Source organism: Protopterus annectens, chromosome 2.part1 (assembly GCF_019279795.1).
Source record: "Protopterus annectens isolate FY-2018-M chromosome 2.part1, PAN1.0, whole genome shotgun sequence".
NCBI classification, from domain to species: domain Eukaryota; kingdom Metazoa; phylum Chordata; order Ceratodontiformes; family Protopteridae; genus Protopterus; species Protopterus annectens.
Window position 1 is genome coordinate 104,696,186 of NC_056729.1, and position 23,528 is coordinate 104,719,713.

General features: G+C 42.6%; 1 protein-coding gene across 12 annotated transcripts in view; it reads left to right on the forward strand.

Moving 5' to 3' along the window:
- The window catches only part of RAPGEF2 (Rap guanine nucleotide exchange factor 2), a 2,418,607-nt gene that overhangs the window by 1,908,279 nt on the left and 486,800 nt on the right, over positions 1 to 23,528 (forward strand). For all 12 annotated transcript variants that reach the window (XM_044062055.1, XM_044062064.1, XM_044062056.1 and 9 more), the window contains 2 exons: positions 13,886 to 14,044; positions 22,269 to 22,421. In XM_044062055.1, coding sequence (XP_043917990.1) covers positions 13,886 to 14,044; positions 22,269 to 22,421 — 312 coding nt within the window. The remainder of the gene's footprint in view (positions 1 to 13,885; positions 14,045 to 22,268; positions 22,422 to 23,528) is intronic.

Sequence of the window (23,528 nt, forward strand, 5' to 3'; positions counted from 1 at the left end):
GGCGGAACACATTCTTATCCTCTATGCAGGCAAGCAATGATTTTGTGGGAGACTGCTCTCAGTTTACAGCTAAATCTTCAGGCAAGGTTTCTGCCGGAGCACAGAACTCCTTAGCAGATGTGTTGAGCAGACAAATTATGGATCCCCACGAGTGGAAATTGGATCCTCATGTATTTCGAAATTGACAGTGTCATGGGGAACTCCAGACATAGATCTGTTCGCTTCCCCACTAAACCACCAGCTGCCAAAGTTTTGCACAAAAGGTTTCATCCCACAGCTTGGAAAGTGGATGCTCTTTCTTTCAATTGGAGCAGTCTTCATGTGTATGCCTTTCCGCCTCTGCCTCTCCTCCCAAAGGTACTACTAAAGGCCAGACAAGACAAGCCAAGGATGATTTTGATAGCTCCAGATTGGCCTCGACAGCATTGGTACCCATTACTGAGGAGCCTGGTACGGAAGCCTCCATGGCCTTTGCCTTGATTCCACTCCTGTTGTCTCAGGAGGACAGTCATTTGCTCAATGTCAAGCTTCACTCTCTGCACCTAACAGCCTGGCATATTCTGTTTTGAACCATAGTGGGCCTCCACTTCCACAACAAGTTTTAAATGTTATTTTGGAAGCCAGAAGGCCTAGTACAAGGCAAGTGTACGCAGACAAATGGAAGAGATTTTTGTTTTGGAGTGCAGCAAAGGATTTTGATGTTTCTGGGCCTAATTTAAGTGTGGCTCTTCAATATCTTACTGAGTTACTGGACAAAGGTTTGTCCTTCTCTTCTATTAAGGTTCATGCTGCAGCAATTTCGGCTCACTATGATCGTGACCCACCATTGTTTTCTCATCCTTTGTTCAAGCAATTTCTTAGAGAGGCAAAGAATATAAGACCCCCACGAAAAGCTCCTACTCCTGCTTGGGATCTCAATTTTGTGTTGGAGAAACTCACTCTACAACCTTTTGAGCCTGCAGCTACTGCTGAATTGAAGTTTTTATCATGGAAGACTGTTTTTTGTTGGCTATTACCTCTGCAAGAAGGGTTTCTGAGTTGCAGGCCCTTATGGCAGTTGAGCCTTTCTTAATTTTCCATAAGGATAGGGTATCTTTACGTACTAATCCTTCCTTTATGCCTAAAGTGGTTTCTAGTGTGGCTTTAAACCAAACTATTCATTTGCCTACCTTTTATGCAAATCCCCAAAATAAAGGGGAACAGATTTTGCACACTTTAGATGTACACAGGCAGTTGCGTTATTATTTGGACAGAACTAAAGGGTTCAGGCAGTCTCAGCAGTTATTTGTTTCTTTTGCTTTGAGTTCTCAGGGCAAGCCTGTGTCAAAACAAACTATTTCTAAGTGGATTGAGTTTTGCATTGCTTTCTGTTATTCCCATCATGGCAAGGAAGTTCCAGCTGGGATTAGGCCTCATTCCACTAGGGCTACTGCCACTTCAACAGCTTTTTTGAGAGGGGTGGCAACTAAGGATATTTTGGAGGCAGCTACTTGGAGTTCAGTGCATACTTTTTCCAGACATTATCACCTACCACTTTACTCTAAATCCAGGGCTGGTTTTGCCACTGCTGTTTTGCAGGGCATTTTAGCAGCTCCTGCTTCCTTATAATTTGGCCATCCTCCCTTTCCTCTGCTTTGGGATTCTACCCAAGTGTAAGGACTGCAGCAATGTGAGATGAAGAACATAGTACAGTTTTGTACCTACCATAAATGTAGATGTTCGAAGATCCACATTGCTGCAGTCCAATTTACCCTCCCTCCTTCCCCTCTGTTGTTAGAGGCGGTTGTGTGGGTTGGGTGGTCATTTGGGTGTTTATTGTCTATTGTATATATTGTACATATTTTTAGTGCTAGGATGGTTGGTTGTTGGTTTGCTGTCTTTTGGTTTTTGACCTTTATTTTTAGGGTCTTCTGACATCTGGGGCAAGAAAAGACTGAGGATATGACGTCGGTCATGCGCATTTGTACCCTGACGTCCTGATGTCAGTCAAATGCGCCTTGACCGACGTCAGCCTTATACTTTGATATTCGGGCCGACCGAGGACAGCGGACTACCCAAGTGCAAGGACTGCAGCAATGTGGATCTTCGAACATCTACATTTATGGTAGGTACAAAACTGTACTTTTCTGCTTGCTTCCATTCCACAAAATGGTGAACTCTTGTCTTCATTTCTTTGCCTTTATGCATGCACCTTCTCTTGTAACCTTACCATTATTTTACTGCATTCCCCATTATGTTCTTTTCTCTCTCTAACTTCATAGTTTGTCCCCCTCCAAACTTTTCTCTGTTGCAGTGAAGCTTTTCCTATCTAATTTTAGTTTGTAAAATCATTTCCCCATGTGTCCTCCCCCTAGTGTTGCATTCACCAAATTCTCCTACTCTCTTCAATTTTTAGCACTATTTATGCAGTAAGATTGCTTCTCTGTGAAATGAAAAGCTTCTTTCCGCCGTGTATGCAGTAATTTCTTGAAACTTCCACTCATTTCGCTTGTTTGCCTCCTCCATTTTAAGTTTCATGTCTTGCAGCATTACTTTGTCTGCTGTTTTCTTAATTTAAAATGTTGCCCCTTTTTTATCAGGTTCAGAGTTTTTCCATCATAAGTCAGAAACCAGTCTAATGTCCCCTTTTTTCCACTCTACTCCCCTGATATATTCCCTCCACACCACACCACTTCTTCACCTTATCCCCTTACCTTACTCCACCATTCCAGTTACTGCTCCTGTCTCAGGGTAAGATAGCACTTAGCGTTATGTGCCTCTGGGCATGCACCTACTCTACCACAGCTGTGAAAGAACCATTTGAACTTACTGATCAGAGGATGGCAGCATCCTCTTACCTATACTTCAGTGTCATTAATGCACTGTCAGCACCTGGCACCTGCTTGGCCTCTTATTTCCACTGTCCTTTCCTCTTAAAGTAGTTTACAGCCAAGCATCTCTCCCCAGCTCTTTCTTATTCCAAATTATTTTTTTCTGCTTCTACCCTCCTTTAGTCTTGTATACCTATTAAATGTGGGCAGTTTAAAAAATGTTTTTACCTCTTCTCCTAGTGTCTCTTAAATACTGTATGTTAAGTATCTTGTCTTCTTAAAGGTTTAATGATTAATATATATATATAGTACTGAGCATCTAGTTCCCTCATTGTTTTCAGACTAGAGAAGCTGTACATACTACCCGACTAATAACCTTTGTCAATCCATAACATAAAATAATTTTTATAAACAGCAGTTCACCAAGTTCCAGACTACTGGTTTAGGTTGCTTTGTCTGTGATTATTGCCTGGTTTTACAGTGGTATATAGTAAATCGAGTGCCTAATCCCTTAGGCCCAGATCACCCTGTTCTTGTCTGTCATAACTTCCATTTTAACATGAAGTCACAGTCACAAACCCAGTGTACTAGCTTTTCCACTCCTTTTTTTTAATTTAGTAACTTTCCTGACTGCAGAGTTTGATTTTCTCAGACACACTTCCCAAGTTGCCATTACCCCCCCTCTGCTTATACACTAGTTTTCATTTTGTCCAATTTTCAACAAAAAACAATAACATTCTAAATCTTTTACAGTATATAAGCAGTTTAAGGTAAACAGTGAATCAGGTAGATATGCTTATTATCCTTGTCCGGGCTTACTTGAACTTTCTTGCTACCATGATGTGTACACTAACTTGAGTGTGTGGCTCCTTCAGCTCAGATCACTCTTTCCATGGACTGTAGCTGGCAGTCTGTCAACCATTTCTTTCACCTCTTGCATTCTTTCTGTCTCCTTCACTCTTTACAAGATTTGCCGTAGTAGCCTTTCCTTTCCAGTTCTTTTTCGCTATCATTCCAGTTTTTATTGTACTTTCAGTAATTTTACAGTTCCTTTACAACCAAACACCTTAGGAAATACATGGATCTTTCTCTTCTATTGACTTGGCTCAGACATTGCATTCTCCTTTTTGTCTCCACCCACATCCATTTCACAGATCTTCCCATTCTGTTCTTTCTAACTAACCTCCCCCCAGCTTGTTCACTTTTCTCTTCAGATTAATTGCACCTTCATCCACTTAACTCCTTCAGTTCCTTACCAGTCTTTTTCACTGTTATGCTAGCAGTTCAGCTTCCTTTCCCCATCCCCTTCAAAATCTTCCTTCATTCTAACCCCGTTGAGTACTACTTCTGGTCCTTTTTTGTACTTAAGTATTTTGTTCATTTCACACCTCCCTTCAAAACCAGTCAGCCACTTGCCTTTTTTTTCTTCTTCTACTTTGACTGTTTGCACTTCTAGTGACTTGACCAGGGAACTGGCATTGTTTACTTGCCTCCTCCTGTTTTCTGACGTTTGCCTTGCCTCTGACACATTTTCTGTGATATAACGATATACTTTAATTCTTGGGAAATGTTGCATCATTTGGAAGATTTTAGAGCTTCTACCTCCACAGCTGCTGCAATGGGTTTCCATTTCTCAGCAGAGACCACCCATGTACATATAGCATTTTCCCATGATTTCTAGTTGTGCTTTCCTTTTTGGTATAGCTTGAATGAACAGATGTTAAGTTGTCTATCTCGCCTTCATTCTTGCTGGATGGGTTCGGAGCCGACCTCGGCTCCGACTCGGCCACTCTAAAAGCTCTAGAGTTGGTTCCACCGGCTCGAGGCTCCCCCTATATCCCACAATGCTAGGCGTGAGTTACCCCAGATCTCGTTTGCCGCTACAGCGATCGAGGTGTGTTTTCTACCGGCTCCAGGTTAGTGAAAGTTAGTCTAGTTTAAATTCTTTAGACTTAGGCTAGCTCTGTGTATTTTTCTTTCCCTTTAGTGTAGTGGACTTATTATCCCTTCATACCTTTATCCAGCCCCCCTTTTTTCTAAAGAACTTATAGTTCTTTCCCTAAGGCCTTTGGGCCCTTCCTTCCCTATCCTTAGGGTGTGTATGTGTTTAATTAGGGAGTTCTATTTAACTTACCTTTAGTTTAAATAATTCCCTTTGAACCTTATTAGTGTAATCTGTGTGTGTGTTTTCTGTGTGTGATTACACTTCAGTTCCTTGAATATGTCCAAGGATACAAAGGTCTCAGGCTTCAAGAAGTGTGACTCGTGCTGTCAGAAAATGTCTGACAGACGGTCACACTTCTTGTGTGTATTGCCTGGGACCTTTACACCTGCAGGACTCTTGTGCTGTATGCCATGGCTTCAGCCCTAGAGTCCTGCAGGTGAGAAAAAATAAACTCATTTTGAGGGCTTTAATTAAGCCTGAAGGTTCCCTTTCTGTGTCATCGGGGAAACCTTCTAAGGCTTCTAAGACCTCGGCTCCAGCTTCAGAGTCGAGGCCTAAGGCTTCGAAGCCTACTGCTTCATCGGCTCCGGCTGGAGCCGATGAGTCTTTGACTGCAGTATCCGTGGTCTCCTCGGCTCCGGCCGGAGCCGAGGCATTAGAGATTCCTGGGTCGGCTCCGATCAGACCATCGGAGCCGACATCTAGAAGGAGATCGAGGTCACCGTCCCTTGGCTCCGTTCATTCGGCTCCAGCGTCTCCCCTGCTGTCTGAACGGAGCCATAGATCTCACTCCTTCAGGTCATCGAGGCTCTCGGATCATGACCTCCAGAGGGTAGTGAGTAGACTTTTGAAGTCCGAGGCACTGGCCCAAATGCTGCAGAGTCCGACTCATCAGTCAATGCCTCAACTTGTTCCAATAAATATTCCTCCTCCGACTCCTTTGAGCTCGGAGCCGGGGCGTCTCGGGACCGAGACTGTGGTAGCGTCGGAGCCGATACATTTGTCTTCGGCTCCGTCGTCGGCTCTGATTTCTTCTTTTGAAGAATCTCGGCGGGCTTCCTCGTCGGCTCCGAGGGTGAGTGGCATCGGACCCTTGTCCGACCCCCTCTCCCTCTCGGTGCTTGCGCTGGTGAGTTTGGCTCCGACATCGGCCTCGGAGCCATCTCTGTCGGTGCCGAGGGAGGTTCTCAGCTTCTCGGAGCGGGGACCTCTGGCTCTGCCTGACAGGGGTGCATTCGAGGTCATGCGGAGTGTGTTGGAACCTTGTTCGACTCCACAGTCGGCTCCGTCTGCCCCTCCCACTTCGGTGCCTTTGGTTATGTCGACTCACTCCCTCATCCCAGACCGCAGAGAGCAAGCTCCTCAAGAATCCCCTGTGAGGATCTCATCCTCTTCCGAGGCCTCTCCTGAATTGGCAGGGGAGCCCCTAGGAAGAGAAAGTGTAAGAGGAAGCACATAGACTCACCTGAGTCTGTCACCTCTGACACAGATTTAGAGGATTCCGAGGGTTCCCCACGTTCCCCTTCTGAAGATGTCTCTTTCGTAGACATTCTAGAGATCCTGAAACAGAGGGGAAATTGGCCAGCCCTTAACCCTTCGGAGGATGAATCTGTGTATCTTGAGGCATTTGGCTCTCGCCCTTCCACCTCCTGGGTGTCACCCCCTTTGATCCCCTCATGCAGGTGGTTGCAAAGAAGGCCTGGACGGCTCCTGATTCAGTGGACCCTACCCACAGGAGACCCTCCAAATTTATAACAGCACCAACTGACAAGCAATTTCTCACAAAAGGTGTTTCTGTGGATGCTATGGTGGTAGCTGCTGCCACCAAGAAGGAACTAGCTGATCCTTCAGTGCCTGTTCATCCCCCTAACAAAGAATCTAGGTCTATGGACAGGTACTGGAAGCGGATGTTCTCGTCAGCGACCTTTGCTATGCGTTAAGCTGAACTACCTATGCCATTTTACTCGTCTTCAAAGAGACTTGATCAAAGAAGCGAGTGACATGTTGAAGGATCCTACGGCTGCAGGTTTTCAAAACAAGATGAACACTCAGCTGGCTACCCTGAACTCCATAGCTAACTCCTCCATGCGCCTCCTTTCTTATGCGGCTGATGGAGCGAGCAGGGCCGCAGGGACAGGTGTGGCCTTACGCAGGCATGCCTGGATGCGGCTATGCAACTTTGCGGACCCCTTTAAAACGTCTTTCACTAATTCCCCGTTTGATGGATCATCTCTCTTTGGTCTTCAAGTGAAAGAAACCTTGACTAGGTGTGAGACAGATGGCAAGACTCTTTCTGCTGTCGGAGTCCGTTTTTCTACTCCTTCTAGGCCTTACCCCAAAGGCCAGAAAAGTGGGAAAATGTGGTTCCGCAAACAATCTCAAGGGACTTCGCCTGACGCACAAAGTCGGTTCCCCGCCAGAGGCAGAGGGGGGAACAACAATGGTAGACGTCGCCCTAGAGGCAGGGGGGGTCCGCAGAACCAGGGCAATCGGGAAGTCTTCTCTGATAAGCCCTTTCAGCATCCCTGAGGTGTTGCCCGACTGCCCACCTTCGGAGGCAGTCGGGGGAAGATTGTCACTGTACCCAAAAGCCTGGCTATCCTTGACTCAAGACAAATGGGTACAGTCCATCATTTCCGAAGGCTATTCCATTCCCTTCGTTCGCATTCCAAACCAATCAAAAAAATCCCTTCCAGATGTTCCACCGCTCAAAGCGATCTTGCAGGTTTGGAAATTTCAAAGCTGCTTGCAGAAAGAGCAATTTGGCCAGTTCGAGCAGACCAGCAAGGATCCGAATCTACTCCAGGTTCTTTTTAGTTCCAAAGAAAACAGGGGACTGGAGACCAATTTTGGATCTCAGTATCTTGAACAAGTCAGTCAAGAAAACAAGATTTCGGATGGTCACGCTGCAGTCCATCCTTCCCCTTTTGGGAAAGGGAAACTGGATGTGCTCTATAGACCTTCAGGATGCGTGCTATCACATAAAATGAACAGACGCTCAGAAGATTCCTCCGCTTCAGGCTGGGAACCAGTCATTTTCAATTCAGGGCCCTGCCCTTTGGTCTCACCACTGCCCCGGTGTTTACCAAATGCATGGCAGTGGTAGCTTTTCACCTGAGGCGTCAAGGATTCCAGGTGTTTCCATATTTGGACGACTGGCTCCTCACAGCTCCCACCAAGCATCTTCTCCTAATGGCCAGGGACTACACCTTTCGCATTTGTCAAAAGTTAGGCATTTCAATAAATTGCGAAAAGTCTGTTTTGTCGCCTTGTCGTACTATTACCTTCATAGGCAAATCTAGACACAGTCAACATGTTCATGAGACTAACACGTCAGAGAATAGCAGACATACACAAACTGGTCTCACTCCTCTTCAGCAGCAACAGAGTCAAAGCCAGGTTAGTTCTGAAAGTGTTGGGGATTATGGCTGCCATACCTCTGCTTCCATTAGCCAGATTCCACATGAGAATTCTTCAATGGATGCTCTTCACGCAATGGTCATACCAGCAACTTCCGATGTCCCACACCATTATGATTACGCAGACATGCAGGAATCATCTTCTGTGGTGGATGTCTTCCCTCAGCTCTTATTGGGAAGACCCTTTGTCCCTTCCTCCGGTTGCTACTCTGACAACGGACGCCTCCCTGATCGGGTGGGGGGCATTATCAGGGCAGAACTGTCCAGGGCACATGGCAACCACGAATGCCACTTGCACATAAATGTTCCAGAGATGAGAGCAGTGCTTTTAGCGTTGCAAGCCCTTCAAGACTCTTCCCTTGGGAACGATAGCAATCCAGACGGACAATATGTCTGTAGTGTGGTATATCAACAAACAAGGCGGAACCAGGTCCTACCCGCTGTGTCGAGAAGCTTACTCAGACTGTGGCAATGGGCGATTTCTTCTCAGCGGTTTCTGATAGCAACGCACATCCCGGGAAGTCCAATCAAATCGGACAAGTTGAGCAGAGCTATCCTCATGCCTCACGAGTGGTCTCTGAAAGACTCTGTTGTGAGAGAAATTTTCTCAAGTGGGGTCAGCCTTGCTGCGACCTTTTGCTACTCCCAAAACAGCAAGTGCAGAGATTATTTCACCCTATTCCCTCTACCAGGTCAGCCCAGCAGAGACGCTCTAGTCCAAGTTTGGCCCCGGGACTTCTGTATGCATTTCCTCCCTCCCACTAATCTCTCAAGTGATACAGAAAGCTATCGCTCAGAAGGCCTCGTTGATCCTCATTGCTCCTTACTGGCCTCGACAGGTTTGGTTCCCCTTTCTACATCAATTTCTGTTGGAGCGACCTTGGCATCTGGACCTAGTTCCAGATCTTTTGATCCATCAGTCGGGTCAGTTTCATCGCTCCCTTCCCTCTCTGGACCTCACTGCTTGGTTCCTCCAATTCCAACCTTAGCCAGGCTTCCTCAAATATCTCACTCAGTCCGAGATATTTTGATAGCTTCCCATAAATCTTCCACTAGAAAGATTTATTTGAGTAAGTGGAAACGTTTCGCCTATTGGGCTCAAGGAAGGGACATAGATCCTTTCACTGCTTCCATCCAAATGGTCCTTGATTTTCTAGCTGAACTCTTCCATGCAGGTTCATCTCCTTCTACTCTTAAAGTTCAATTGGCAGCTATTTCTAACTTTCATGTGGGCATTTCAGAGTCTGCTATCATGTCCCACAAGCTTTGCAAAGCCTTTTTGAAGGGAGTTTGTCTACTCAGACCTCCGATAAGAAATCCTCTTACTCCTTGGGACCTAAATTTAGTTCTCAGTTCTTTGATTCTCTCCCCTTTCGAACCTGCAGCCTCCTGTTCTTTAAAATTGCTATCATGGAAGACTCTCTTTCTGGTAGCTATTACTTCAGCTAGAAGAGTTTCAGAACTTCATGCACTCAGCTGTCGACCTCCTTATCTGTTGTTCCATAAGGACAGGGTATCTTTACGAACCAACCCGTCTTTTTTTACCTAAGATAGCCTCGGCGTCTAACCTAAATCAAAGCATTGACCTCCCTGTGTTTTTTCCAGAATATTCTAACAGGTCTGAACAAAATTGCATTGGCTAGATGTTCATCGTCAGTTAAGGTACTATTTGGATAGAACCAAACAATTCAGAAAATCTGACCAGCTGTTTGTCTCTTATGCAGAAGGCAGAAAGGGACTTTCAGTTTCAAAGGTATTATTATCCAGATGGCTAACATCTCTGATTTCCCTTGTTTATGAAATTAGACACCAAAAGCTGCCTAACAAACCTAAAGCCCATTCTACCAGAGCTTTGGCTACTTCTATAGCCTTCCAAGACAGACTGCCTATTGACACCATTTGTGCAGCGGCTACTTGGGCTACTCCTCACACTTTCATTTCTCATTATAAGTTGGATTTAGCCTCTAGGCATAGAGCTAACTTTGGTTCCACTGTTCTCAAGAGTCTGTTCCGTTAGGCCACCCGGGACAAGGTGCTAGGGACGGTCCCATCCAGCAAGAATGAAGGCGAGATAGACAACTTAACATATAGAAGTTATGTTCTTACCATAACGTTCCATGTTAGTTGTCTTCTTCTCGCCTTCTTCTTGCGTCCCACCCTCCTTCCCCCTGGCCTGGACAGACCTAGAAGAGTTTGATTGTGACCTCTCTTTCTACCACCTCTTTACTTTAGGTATATGCTGCTGTGCATATTTTCCTGGATCAGGATGTAGGTCACCCTTCTCTTCTCCCTGGTTTATAGAGGTGGACTTTGTTATAATTATTCTATTGCTATTATAAGCTGGGCCTAGCTTACAAACGAGATCTGAGGTAACTCACGCCTAGCATTGTGGGATATAGGGGGAGCCTCGAGCCGGTGGAACCAACTCTCGGGCTTTTAGAGTGGCAGTCGGGCGAGGTCGGCTCGAACCCATCCAGCAAGAAGAAGGCGAGAAGAAGACAACTAACATGGAACGTTATGGTAAGAACATAACTTCTATTTTAGTACCGCTTTACTTTACTAAGCTCAGGATTTACAAATAAGACAATACTGTCTCTCTACTCTGACACCTTTCTTTATGGATTCTTTCACTGATGGTATCTAGCCCCCTTTCTTGGATTGGGGGGGGATTAGAATGTCTCTTTACAGTGACTCAAATCCTAGTCTGCTACTGATTATCTATGTCGCATTCTTTTTTCATATGTTTTCTCTTTTTTTCTTGTCTCAGCTTCTTAGTTACACTGTCCAGTCTGGTATGATAATCCAGTAATGCAGCATTTAAGTATTGTTTATCTTTCCTCTGAAGCTAGCTCATCTTGTAGTGACTTCCTGTCATTACGCCATACTTGTTTCCAAGTCTCACATCCCTTCTTTTACCATGTTTAACAGGATCCACATCCGGTAAGGTTGCTGTTCCATACTTCGTTCTCCCCAGTATCTCTGGCCTAATTTAACTCTGCTATACTTTCTGCAGTTTTAGGGCTGCAAATCTCAGTTTTATGAAACATGATCAGGACCGTATTATTTTCATTCTGCCATTCTCTTCACAGTCAAGGCACTCCCCCTAAAATAGTTGTCTTGACATGGATGTTTGACCTCTTTTGAGCTTTAACAGCAACTGAAACATGGCTTTGTAACTCACAGCTCATGCTCAAACCCCCCCCCCAAAAAAAAAAACTACTAATTTTTTTCTACAAATCTCAGTTGTGCCTGCCAGATAAATAAGTAGAGATCAGCTTTTCAGGGTCATTCTTTTAACAGTTTAATATTGCTTACTTTTTACGTCCTGAATTACATTGTATATTTAAAGTCTGTGCTTTCTTTGCACCTTCTGCAGATGTATTTATGCTGGTCTGATTTAATGCATATTGCAGTTTTTATAACAGCAGTATGCATTAGCAGTATGCAGTGACTGATTCTTGAAAGCTCTTTGGAACTTGATACAAAAGTGACATGTTCATATTTTCTCCATATTAAAGGGGTAAGAACTGTATATCTCATGCTTTTTTCAAGAACTGTGGATTACCCATTTGTTTCATTCACCAATTTGTTCAGCCTGCTCCTTTTCTTACTAATGTGTAATCAGCACCTTGTTAAGTCCAGTAAGGGTATATTTCATTAAAGTAAAATGTAAATGTTTTTAATTTAATTTTCTTTTACAGATGGCTACTCTTAGATTAACTAAAACCATTGCATATGTCCCTCAGCTGTCCAGCTGTGCCCTTCAGTTGCCTTGGGCTGGACAGTCATAGGTAAGAAATCGATTTAAAAGTAACTCATTAGCTCAGCTGATTGGCACAAAGGGCTAAAGCCCTACTGGTGACCTAGACAAGTCAGAATTGACTAGTGACCCAAGCACTGGACAAGCCAGTGTGGTAAGGTGAGGGTGAGCTTGCCATCACCATCTTGTCCATTTTGGGGAAAGGAGGAGGTCTGGCCTACTACAGTGCCGCCATCTACTGGAGAAAGAAGTATATGTTATACAGCATATGGGCTGAGGGCATGCAGTTGGTTCTGCCAAATCTAGTCCTCATAATAGCCTTCCTGGGGAATGAGTGTATACATACTCGCAGGGAAATGCATTGCAGATCCTAATATCTGGGAATATGTATGGCAACCAGTAGGTGAGACGTTAAGGAATAAAATCTCCTAGTGGATCCATGGATAATGTTTGTGCAGCAGCTAGTGTCCATCCTGGTCATGGGTGAATGAATGGATGATTAGGGTATAGACTAAATGGTCAAGAATAGGAAAAGATATAAAAAGATTTTTGCCATAATATATCACAGCACACTTCCTGCAGCTCAAGACCAGTAGAGGACTGCATCAAGGAGTTAAATTGTTGCCTCTTCTGAGTTTGCAGGAAGTCCAAAAATGTGAAGACTTTTTATTACATTTTGCAGAATTTGTTCCACTCCTTAATACTGTTGGATCATTTTAAAACAACCTTTATAGGTACAGTAACAGCACTACCCTTTTTATTTATTCAGAAAAATACAAATATTGTATAAAAAAAAGTTTTTAAACTAAACCGAGATCTAAAAAAATAAGCAAGTGTTAAAATGTACAACTTGCAGTGCCAGTGCTTGCTTGTTCAGTAAAGTTAAAACCAGTTTGTCCCATAAATACTTTTTTCCTGAATTGCTGTTTAAATAGTAGCAGCGTGTGTAACAGTACTAATAAAGCTATGTCTGTGATACTGGTGTTTTGTTTTCTTGGAGGGACATTTATTAACTGCATAGTTGGTTATACTACTTTCATTTTTGTCAGGTGTATGCCCCCCCCCACCCCCACACACACATTTGCCATACTTTACCCCTACCATCCAGGGCTCTTACTTCACATTTCCTACTCCCTTGACTTTGTTTTACGGTTTCTGTGAATACTTTGCCACAGCAATCCTTTGTAGCAGATCTCCTACTGAAGAAGTATTTGATGTACATGGTATGAACTACTGTACATTTAAGTTTTGCATTCCAGGTCCCTTACTGTTTGTATTTTGGGCTGTAATGTGAGGTATCCCTGGATGTTTAACATGAGCGTGTCTGATAAATGGAAGCTCTTTTCACCATACGCCTCAACTGTCCAAAATTTTACAAAATGTCCTTGATTTTGCCTCATACTTTCGTCCTGTTCCTCATAACATTCTTGATTCTCTGGTTAGTCACTGAGGATTTACAGCCTATCTGTATTGCCAGACATTAGAGTTTCTTTCTTGTTGTTCAGATAATGCATGTTGATACAGCACTTATTACACTAACATTTTAAGTGAATTAGAGTGATATTTAAAAAAATGTCCATAATTTTGGGCCTTATCCCATAGTTTTTGGTTTTGTCCAGTATTAATGATCAAAGACGCTGAGAGGTATGACTTTAGCCATTGTTGGACTCCTCAGGGTATCATTAGTTAAGACTTGAAAAATTGTTTTAGGTTAGTACTCCTGTAGATAAACAAATGTTGATGTAGATGTGTGCTTTTTTCCAGTTAAGTTACATGAAGTAGTTTTTAGCAGTAATGAAGTAGCAGTGAAATGACCTACATACTGTTTGTTCACAAGATTTCTTTGTCTTGCATCTTTCAGCATTTTATTTTAGATCAGGAACCAAAATTGAAAGGAGAGAATGTTGTTTTGTGTTTTACATTAAAATCCTCCTTGTTTGTGTTCTCACAGCTGGACTCGTGGTCAGTCATTTTAAATGGCTCCGTGGAAGTGACTTACCCCGATGGGAGGACAGAAATACTTTGCATGGGAAACAGCTTTGGTGTCTCGCCTACTATGGATAAAGAGTACATGAAAGGAGTGATGAGAACAAAAGTGGATGACTGCCAGGTATAGATTAGAACCTTAACTGTGAAAAATAGTGTGTGTCAGTATTGAAAAAAAAAATCTTGAAGCAACTGTCTATCTTTGTTTCATTTTGGTTGTGATATGATCCCTACCAAGTTAGCCCATGGACTGCTATTTTTTTATTTTTTATTTTATAGCGTTTGGATGGACCTTTGCAAAAGAGATGCTTAGGTTAGCCATGTGCCACAGTCTCAGCTTGTACCAGGAGTGTTTATTTGGGAAGAATATATAGTGACATCATTTTGTGGATATGTGTACATGTACACACACACGAGCGCACGTGCACACACACACACACACACACACACACACGCCTTTCCACGCTTCACATGGATCTTTCATCCGTAAACTTTGTCTTTGGAGAATGTCACTGTGCACCAGGAGAGTTGTCCTTAAGATGTTCTTCGTGTTTCACTGTTGTAGTCATCACACTTGGGTTATCCTGCCAGGGTTAGCCCTCAGTCGGCCCGAATACCAGAGACTTAGTATTTCTGCGTCGGTTGCTGTCACTTTAGGACTGACATCAGGTCATCAGGGGTATAAAGACAGGGAGCCAACGCCATTACATCAGTCTTTCTTGCTAAGGAGCCCAAAGCAGAAGCAGTTCGCACGAGTGCCGATCAGCCGCTACCTGAGTTTTCGTTCCCGAAATTGAATCATCCAGAAAAATAAGCCTATCTGACAGGCTAATTCACTCAAATGGCCACCAGAACCCAGCTATCTGAAAGGAAAATCATGCAGGCTATAGGGTTCATGGCCTCCTGCATTCTACTAATTCCATATGCCAGACTGCATCTGAGGAAACTTCAGTGGTACTTAAAAAGTCTTTGGTGCCAACATTCTCAGGACCTGGAAACTGTCATACCTAAAATACCTTGTCTCAGGACAGCGTTTCTTTGGTGGGCAGCAGCATGCAACCACAACAAGGGACTTCACTTTACAAAACTCCATGCCACCCAGACCCTAACCATGGATGCATCAGACTATGCCTAGTGTGCACATATGGACGGCAGGTGCATTCAGGGCCACTGGAGCCCAAACCAAATTCATCTGCACATCAACCAAAAATAGATGCTAGCTGTTCAGCACGCTCTGACAGCTTTTGGATCCCTACTCTCACCGGGGCCCCTTCTAATAAAAACCAACACCACAGTGATGTGTTGCATCAATCAGAGGGAACCCACTCTTACCCACTATGCAGGCTAGCCATGACCCTGTGGAACATGACCTCAGCTATGCATATTTCCCTGCAAGCTCAATTCCTGCCAGGCAAACAAAACTCTCTGGCAGACGACTTAAGCAGAAATCTCCTAGACTCACACAAGTGGCAGTTAGACCACATCACCTTCAGCCTTCTAACCCAGAAATGAGATACCCCGAAGGTGGACCTATTTGCCTCCCCCTACAATCACCAGCTCAGCAAATTCTGCACCAGGGTACCTCAAGCAAGGCCTGGAAAGTGGATGCCCTATCCTTCCAGTAGGCAAACCTCTCAATCTATGCATTTCCCCCTCTGCCTCTGCTTACAAGAGTACTACTCAAGATAAGGTAGGAAAGACCAAGGGCAATCCTGATTGCCCCAGACTGGCCACGCCAACACTATTACCCACTACTGCGCAGTCTGTCACCGATGCTACCATGTCACCTACCCCAGATCCCAACCCTCCTCACTCAGCAGGAGGGACAGATCTTGCATCCCCAGTTGCAAACCCTGAACCTTGCAGCCTGGTGTATTCCTTGAATTCTCCTCCAGTGGCCAGCCTAAGGAAGCAGGTGCTGGATGTCATTTGTGAAGCCAGAAGACCCAGTGCAAGGAAATCCTATGCTGATAAGTGGAAAAGGTATTGTTCCTGGATTCACTCTAAAGGGACGGACACAGCACAGCCCTCCTTACCTCTCATCCTGGATTACCTAGAAGACCTACTCCACAGAGGCCTATCCTTCTCTTCCATTAAGATCCATGCCTTTGCCATCTTTGCTCATTATAGCACTGAGCTACCTCTCTTCTCTCATACTCTCATCAAACAGTTCCTGAGAGGGGCTAACAACTTAAGGCCACCAAGAAGAGCCCCCACCCCTGCTTGGGACCTTAATTGTGTGTTGGAAAAGCTCACACTACCCCCTCCCCCTTTGAGCCTGCAGCGTCAGCAGAGTTAAAATTCCTCTCTTGGAAAACAGTCTTGCTTCTGGCCATCAGTTCAGCTAGAAGAGTGTCTGAGCTGCAAGCACTTATGGCTGTGGAACCCTTCATTATTTTTCATGCTGACAGGGTCTTCCTCAGGACTAATCCTACTTTATGCCTAACGTGGTGTCCAGTGTGGATGTCAACCAATCTATCCATTTGCCCACCTTTTGCCCTAATCCTCAAAATAAGGGGGAAAGGATCCTGCACCCTTTAGATATGCGCAGACAGCTCAGATTCTACCTTGATAGGACTAAGCCCTTCAGGAAATCTGACCAGTTACTAGTCAGCTTTGCACCATGGGCAGAGGGCAAGGCCATATCAAAGCAAACCATCTCCAAATGGATAGCACACTGTATCTATTTCTGTTACAAGCACCATGGGAAACCACCCCCTCAGTGGGTCAGAACGCATTCCACTAGGGGAGCTTCAAGCTCTACAACCTTTCTCAGTGGAGTCCCTACCAAGGACATTCTGGAAGCTGCTACTTGGAGTTCTGTTCATACCTTCACCAAGCATTACCACATGCTTGCCTTTTCAAAATCCAGGGTGGGCTTTGCAACAGCAGTCCTGCAGGGCATACTAGCCAGCCCCAACACTTCTTGACTGCCTCCACCCATTCTACAGCTTTGGGAAGCAACCCAAGTGTGATGACTGCAACAGTGAAACACAAAGAACATAGTACAGTTGTGTACACTTACCATAAATGTAGATGTTCGAGTGTATTCACTGTTGAAATCCTGGTTTCCCACCCTCCTCCAGTCCCCTTGTCTCTCTCTCTCTCTCTCTCTCTCCTTCTCTATTTCTCTTACTCGCTCCTTACTGGGCTATTGGTATTTACTTTTTACTTGTGGTGTTTTTTCCACCATAACGTAGCTCCCTATTTGGGGGCTCCTGACATTTGGCGCAAGAAAAACTGATGTAATGGCGTCGGCCACCTGTTTTTATACCCCTGTTGACCTGACATCAGTCCTGAAGCGACAGCAACAAACGCAGAAATACTAAGCCTCTGGTATTTGGGCCAACTGAGGGCTACCTCTGGCAGGATAACCCAAGTGTGATGACTGCAACAGTGAATACACTCAAACATCTACATTTATAGTAAGTGTATACAACTGTACTTTGCTTATTTAAGATGATGCATGATGCAATCTAGCATAGTTTATGAGGAGACACAGTAAAAATGTGGATAAAGAAGGGGTGTCATAGGAATCATATGGTCATAGGAAGTTACTAGGCTATTGGCCCTGAGGCCCTTACAAGCTTAGCCAAGAATTTAGCCCATGTTCCGACAAGTCTTTGGATCATTGCACAGCAGCCATCTGTGAAATAAGGACACCTGTTTCTTTTCAGTTGCTGGAAGGGCAGAAAAATAATTGCACACTCAACACCTGTCAAAAAAGATATGAGGTGCTGCTCTGCAGTGCAGTGCCCTGGGAAAGAAATTACCTTTAGGGGGAATATGGTAATATAAAGTCAGTGGAAGGCTAAACTTCCCCCAAAGAAAGGATTTTACTAACAAATGGCGATCATGTGAAAGCTCAGCACTTTGCTTGACACAAATGTCCTTAGTGTACTCAGTTTTGAATTCAGTCCTTGACCTTTGGGCACCAAGCACATGTATTAGTATTGTCATGTTCAGCCGCGGTATTTGTTTTGAATAGTCCATAACTAGCACAGAAATCAAAGCACAGTTCATCCCTATTGTTCAGATCAGGCAAGCCATTCTACCAGTCATGTCATGTCCCTCTAGGTGTGTCTATCGTTCTTCATTTTCAGGAACATTGACATCTTATAATAGAACTATACAATGTTTGTTACTTACTGAGCACCACATCCCCCTGTCTTTGAGAAGACTAAATGCTTTGAGTAGTTACTAGATATATGTCTGCAAATAACACACGTTTTCCTTTGTGCAGCTTGCATTTGCATTCAGATAGCACTTTTCTTTACTGGTACAACCTATTTCTGAGCAGAACCCATCTAGTTATTATGAGTATCTTTCCACCTATCCTGGCTTCTCATTAGAGTCATCTCTGGAGTTAGGAAAGACTAAGCCCCTGTTTAAGAAGGACCTTTCCAGAATCATTGCCATTTGTACAAGTAAGGTCAAACAAATGTAGCTGGTAATTTTCAGCCTCCCAAAAAGTTATGCTTCCTCCTGAAGCAGTAAGGTGACATTTCATGTACAAGATCTCTTATTCCATTGTCAGGGTCTCATCTGTCTTAATATATCCAGATGTGTCACATCCAACCCCCACCTTTCAGGATGTAGGTATTAAGCTTGCACACAGAAACTATATGCAGCTTTGTTAAGCTTAGTCCAGCTGGGAATCCAGCCATCAGGCATTTGGTGGCAACTACCACCTCTAGGACTTGTTTTGGAGATGGGTCCTTGTATTCCACTTCTGAACAAAGCTTTTGGATTTTTTAACTGAAATATTATGGGTGCAGTCTAAGTAGTAGTTAGTCTGGCTTTTCCTGACAGATCAATCTGCTCAGGCTGTCCTGTCATAAAAATAAGCTCTGAACATCATAGCATTAAGGATCACATGCACACATAAACCCCTCTATTCTAAGGTCACAGTCCTAGGAGGAGATCAGTGTAATACTGACATAATGTTGAATTTTCTTCCTACGTGATCTAGTTTTAAAATCTAGCATGAATATCAATGTTTGAGAGTATGCAGTTTCTCACAAATTCTGTTGGCAAGATGCACTTTTATCTCTTACAAATGCAGTAGCTATATTGTACAAGTTCAAGAACTGTAGCATATCAAGAGGACCCAAATGTTTCAAGGACAAAAACTTTTTTCTGCAGCTGGACTGGCATCCCCCAACCAGGGCTGGTTCTCTTCTGATGTCTAAGTACTAAGGTATGCTTTGGCTGGCCGTTGATCCTGAATACGATTAAGTGTTAGAAAATTAACCAATGAAGGATCTTATGTTTTATAACTGCATGAATCCTGAATGTTGTTTCAAGGTAAATGTAGTTGAAGCAACTGAAATGAGTAGAATTTAAACCATTTTATGTTAATCAGCCAGACTTCCGTGTGTGAAGTGTAGAACAAACATGATAGGCTTAATACCGAACACCAAAGTGCAACAGTCAGAAAACTGCTCCAGTCGGATTCTTACTCGTATAGATGTTTGAACCCTTTGTCTTCTGTCTTGTATCCAGTTTAGTACACTATTTCACCAAATAAAAATTCATGTTACGGATAAGGAAACTAAAGATTATGTTGTAATGGCTAATGCTGTCAAAAGCTTCAGATAAGTCCAGAATGAAAGCAGCAGAACTTGATTACCAGTCTGAACTCTATTAGTGTCATGCAATTCACTGAGGCTAGTCAAGACCCTGTTTTGATGCATGTCCAATGAAGGCAAACAGGTCTTAGAATAAGCAGTGTATGAATGAGTGTTTTCAAAATATTTACTAATTAAATTAGTTAAGCATGGAGTTTTGTAGCTTGATGTCCCAATGTTCTTCCCATCCAAAGGAATTGGAATATCCTGTGCTCATTTCCTTACAAACAGTATGTAGGTCCTCAAAGAAGCATTGTGGAGAGTAAGTAAAGGAGATGAGAAATCTGAGTAATCCGTTGTTATTGTTAAACAAGGTACTAATAAATGCTCTTGGTAAATTATCCAGTCCAGAACTAGTAGTTGTCTTTACTTAGGAAATTTAAGCACTTTACTCCATCAGTACAAGGAATAAGAAAACTCAAGTTAGAGAGAGAGAGAATAGTGATAGAGCAAACTATAATTAGTTGAAAAAGTCAAAGTATGACAGGGACATAAAAAAGCTGTCCAAAGAAACTTCTAAATATGGTATTCTGTTCGTCTAAATGGTAAAACACCAAAACAGAAAGCCAGAAAAGAGAAAAGTTAAAAAAAAAAAAAAACACTGATGCAAATCACAATAGGAAGTAAATGAATTGAGTGTTAAGTTGGGTGCCTCATCCCTTTTAAGCAAGAGATTTCACTTAAATCATTCCTTAACTGTATATACCTTTAACTCTTAATATATAAAATAACATTTTGAAAATTACTTAAATATTTGGGAACTTACATTTGTAAAATTGGGTAAAAGTGTGTGTCTAAAGTAAACATGTTACATTAGATTTTTAATAAAGCTTTTGTCGTCTGCCTTCTAAACAGACTGACAGCCTAGCGGAACATCTACTATTCTTTTTATTCAAAAGTGAGGACTTGGTCCTTGCAGCTGCCATCATGTGTTCATTCAAGCCCTTAGTTAACCCAGCAAAAAAAAAAAAAAACAACTTGGCAAGTACTTCCAGCCTGGAGGTATGCTTTTTAGCCTTCAAATCCAGACTAGGAAGAAACCACTGAATAAAACAATGGTTTTCAAATGTACTTTTAACTAAGTAGCAAAGTATGGCTATTTTTACCCATACTATGATGGTGAATACACAGTTTCTTTTACTTGCTGCTAAGCTTGTGATCAGCTGCAATGACAAGAAAATCTTACCATGAAAGACTATTTTCCTGCAGTTCTTTTGTAGATTTTAACAATCGATAGATACTATTAATAATTTAGTTTTGTGCTGATTGGGTTGGTTCTCTTTGTAGGTTTGGGTTAGGGAGGTGTACATCACAAGGTTCTCTCAGTAGCTTATTGGTTTCTTTTGTGTACAGAGGTATCACAATTGAGCATTGAATGGCAGGGTCGGGTGGGAATATTACAAGTCAGTAGGAGTCCTTGGTGTGGCACTGGGTGATCTCACTGTATTCCGGTTTCCCTAGTGAGAAGTTCAGTGAAAGTATGGACTTTGAGGAGATAACTGATATGTTAACAGGCCTGTGCAGTTAGGGAAGAACACTATATCCTAGATGTCTGTCACTTCTCAGATGTTACCTGTGCTGCTACCTTTTGGCAGTTGGTGTTAACATGGCAAAGTGTGGTTTGTCCTGACCTCTTTAAACAAGTTATTGTAGTAGTATTTACCATATAGAGAGAATTATTTGCATCTCAGAAAGGAAATGAACTACAGCTCAGTGTTAATACGCACACAGATTCTGCATGGCCTTTTAAAGAGGTATGCAGTCCATGTTTAAATCACATCCTGCTTGTGCTTTAAAACACATTCATGCAGTGCAGCCTACCAGTGGCCATATCTGTTCTCTTTAAAAACTAGGATTTTAACAAAAGTCTGTCATTTCTTTTCAAAATTAATTTTTTTTTGGTTTAGTGAATCACTTCCGTCTTTGCCTCTTTGTTTTGCATATAGTTGTAAGTTGGTGGAGGTGTGTGCGAATATGGTGTAGTATGGTGTAGTATGCATCGTGCTTATTTTTATTCTTTTAGTAATGCTCAAACTCATTTCCAGTACACTTGACTGATTAACTTCGAAAACAAGGCTTTAGAAAGTAACAACTGTAAACGTCTAGAGTTCCCAATAGTTAAAAATAGAAATGCCCCGAAGAATAGAAACTAGTGTAAATTATTATTCTATGTTTAGAACAATATCTTATTTCCCTTTGTAACTGATATGCGAATTTGAGTGGTTTAGGTGTCGCTTTGAGTATGTATGTGCTGTTCTTTTTTTAATTATCCCCAAGGATATTTCTTCCATTGAGTTGCATTCAATTGGTCAGTAATTTGTGTGTTTTGGGTGTGTGGACGCTTGTTTCCCTGTAGTGCATTTTTTGTTGATGCTGTCATAAGTACATGCATCTAGTTTTAGTTGTACAGTTTTGTCATACCTTCAGGGGAACTAACTTGTGTCTGTTGAATATGAAGCCTTTTATAAATTAATAAATATTAAGAGACTTTCTCAGACCTCACTAGTCTGTGCCACTTTACAGTATCACATTCTAAAGAGCTTTCTTCTTCTTATGACAACTTCTGTTTGTGGTTATCCTGTGCCGTGTTTTCACTGTGGAGACATACAATTTTCAGAAACAATGAGAGAGTTTTCAGTAGAAGCATTTGTGGTAAAATCTTCCTATCTGGTGTGGTGTCCTTGCCTCATGTTTTCCTGTCCTCATGCTTCTTTGCAGTTTGTTTGCATAGCACAGCAGGACTACTGCTGCATTCTCAATCAGGTTGAAAAGAACATGCAGAAAGTAGAAGAGGAAGGTGAAATAGTGATGGTAAAAGAGCATCGAGAATTGGACCGCACTGGAACAAGGAAAGGGCACATAGTAATAAAGGTATGTTCTGTTTATGGTACTTTGCCATATTGTTTGTAGAATCCTTTATATCCCATAAATGCATTTCACCTATTACAAAGTTAGAAATTACATTGTCATAGCTAGCTTTTTAAATGCACACTGTTTTAAATTAATGTCTAGAGGTGATTGAAATGGTCTTTGTCATAAACATCAGTACTACTATTCTGTCCTTATTTCAGCAAAAAGCAACTTTTATAATATGATAATTGCGTAAATTTGGCACATCTCCCCTTTACTGTTGTTATGCTTGAGAATTCTGCTAACTGCAATGTTGTACTCATCAGGAAAATTCTTAGTTGTGTACATATAGCATTTGGTAGGAGAGCAAGATCTTTCTCCTTATTTTTTTAATAGTGATATTTCCACATCTAATTTTTTTCTTGCAAAGTCATACCTTTCCGCATTTTATTAAGCTTGACTTTGTATTTGGAAGCAACATTTTGGTTAGTATACACTGTTTTGTGACATAAGGTCAGTAGAAGCATAGAATTTGACAGCAGACAAGAACAATTGGACCCACCCAGTCGGGTACGCTGTAGAATCTGCTTAACCAATAATGTACTCCACCCTCAAGTTGTAAGAATTCAGGAGGTTGCAACAAACGTCTACCATTGTGCTGTGAAAGTAATACTTTTATCTCCCCTAAGCCTACTACCTAAGAATTTCAGAATATTTCCTTATTTAATCATGCATCTTTTTTTCCTGAACTGTGGTACACACAGCTGAATATATGGAGGGTCTAGTCTATATCATGTTATCGAAGTGTCACAACTTCGAACGACAGGTAACTTTTTTTTTTTTTTTACGTATTCGAAGGGAAGTCCACTGATGCCCTGACCAAACTTCACCTAGTTTGTATGGATACTACTTCATTTCTCTATTGCAAAGAAGCTGCTGGCCTAGTGTGACTAAACTGATGAACAAAAGCATAAATAAAGTATTGTTGCCCTTCTCTTAATGGCCTCTTTTCTATATTTTTGTCTTGCTATGATGTCCCCAGAATTGCACAGAGTACTCCAGATGATGTCTTTCCAACTACTGCGGATGGTTGTTCCTTTACATTGCCACATTTGACCATTGTTACTT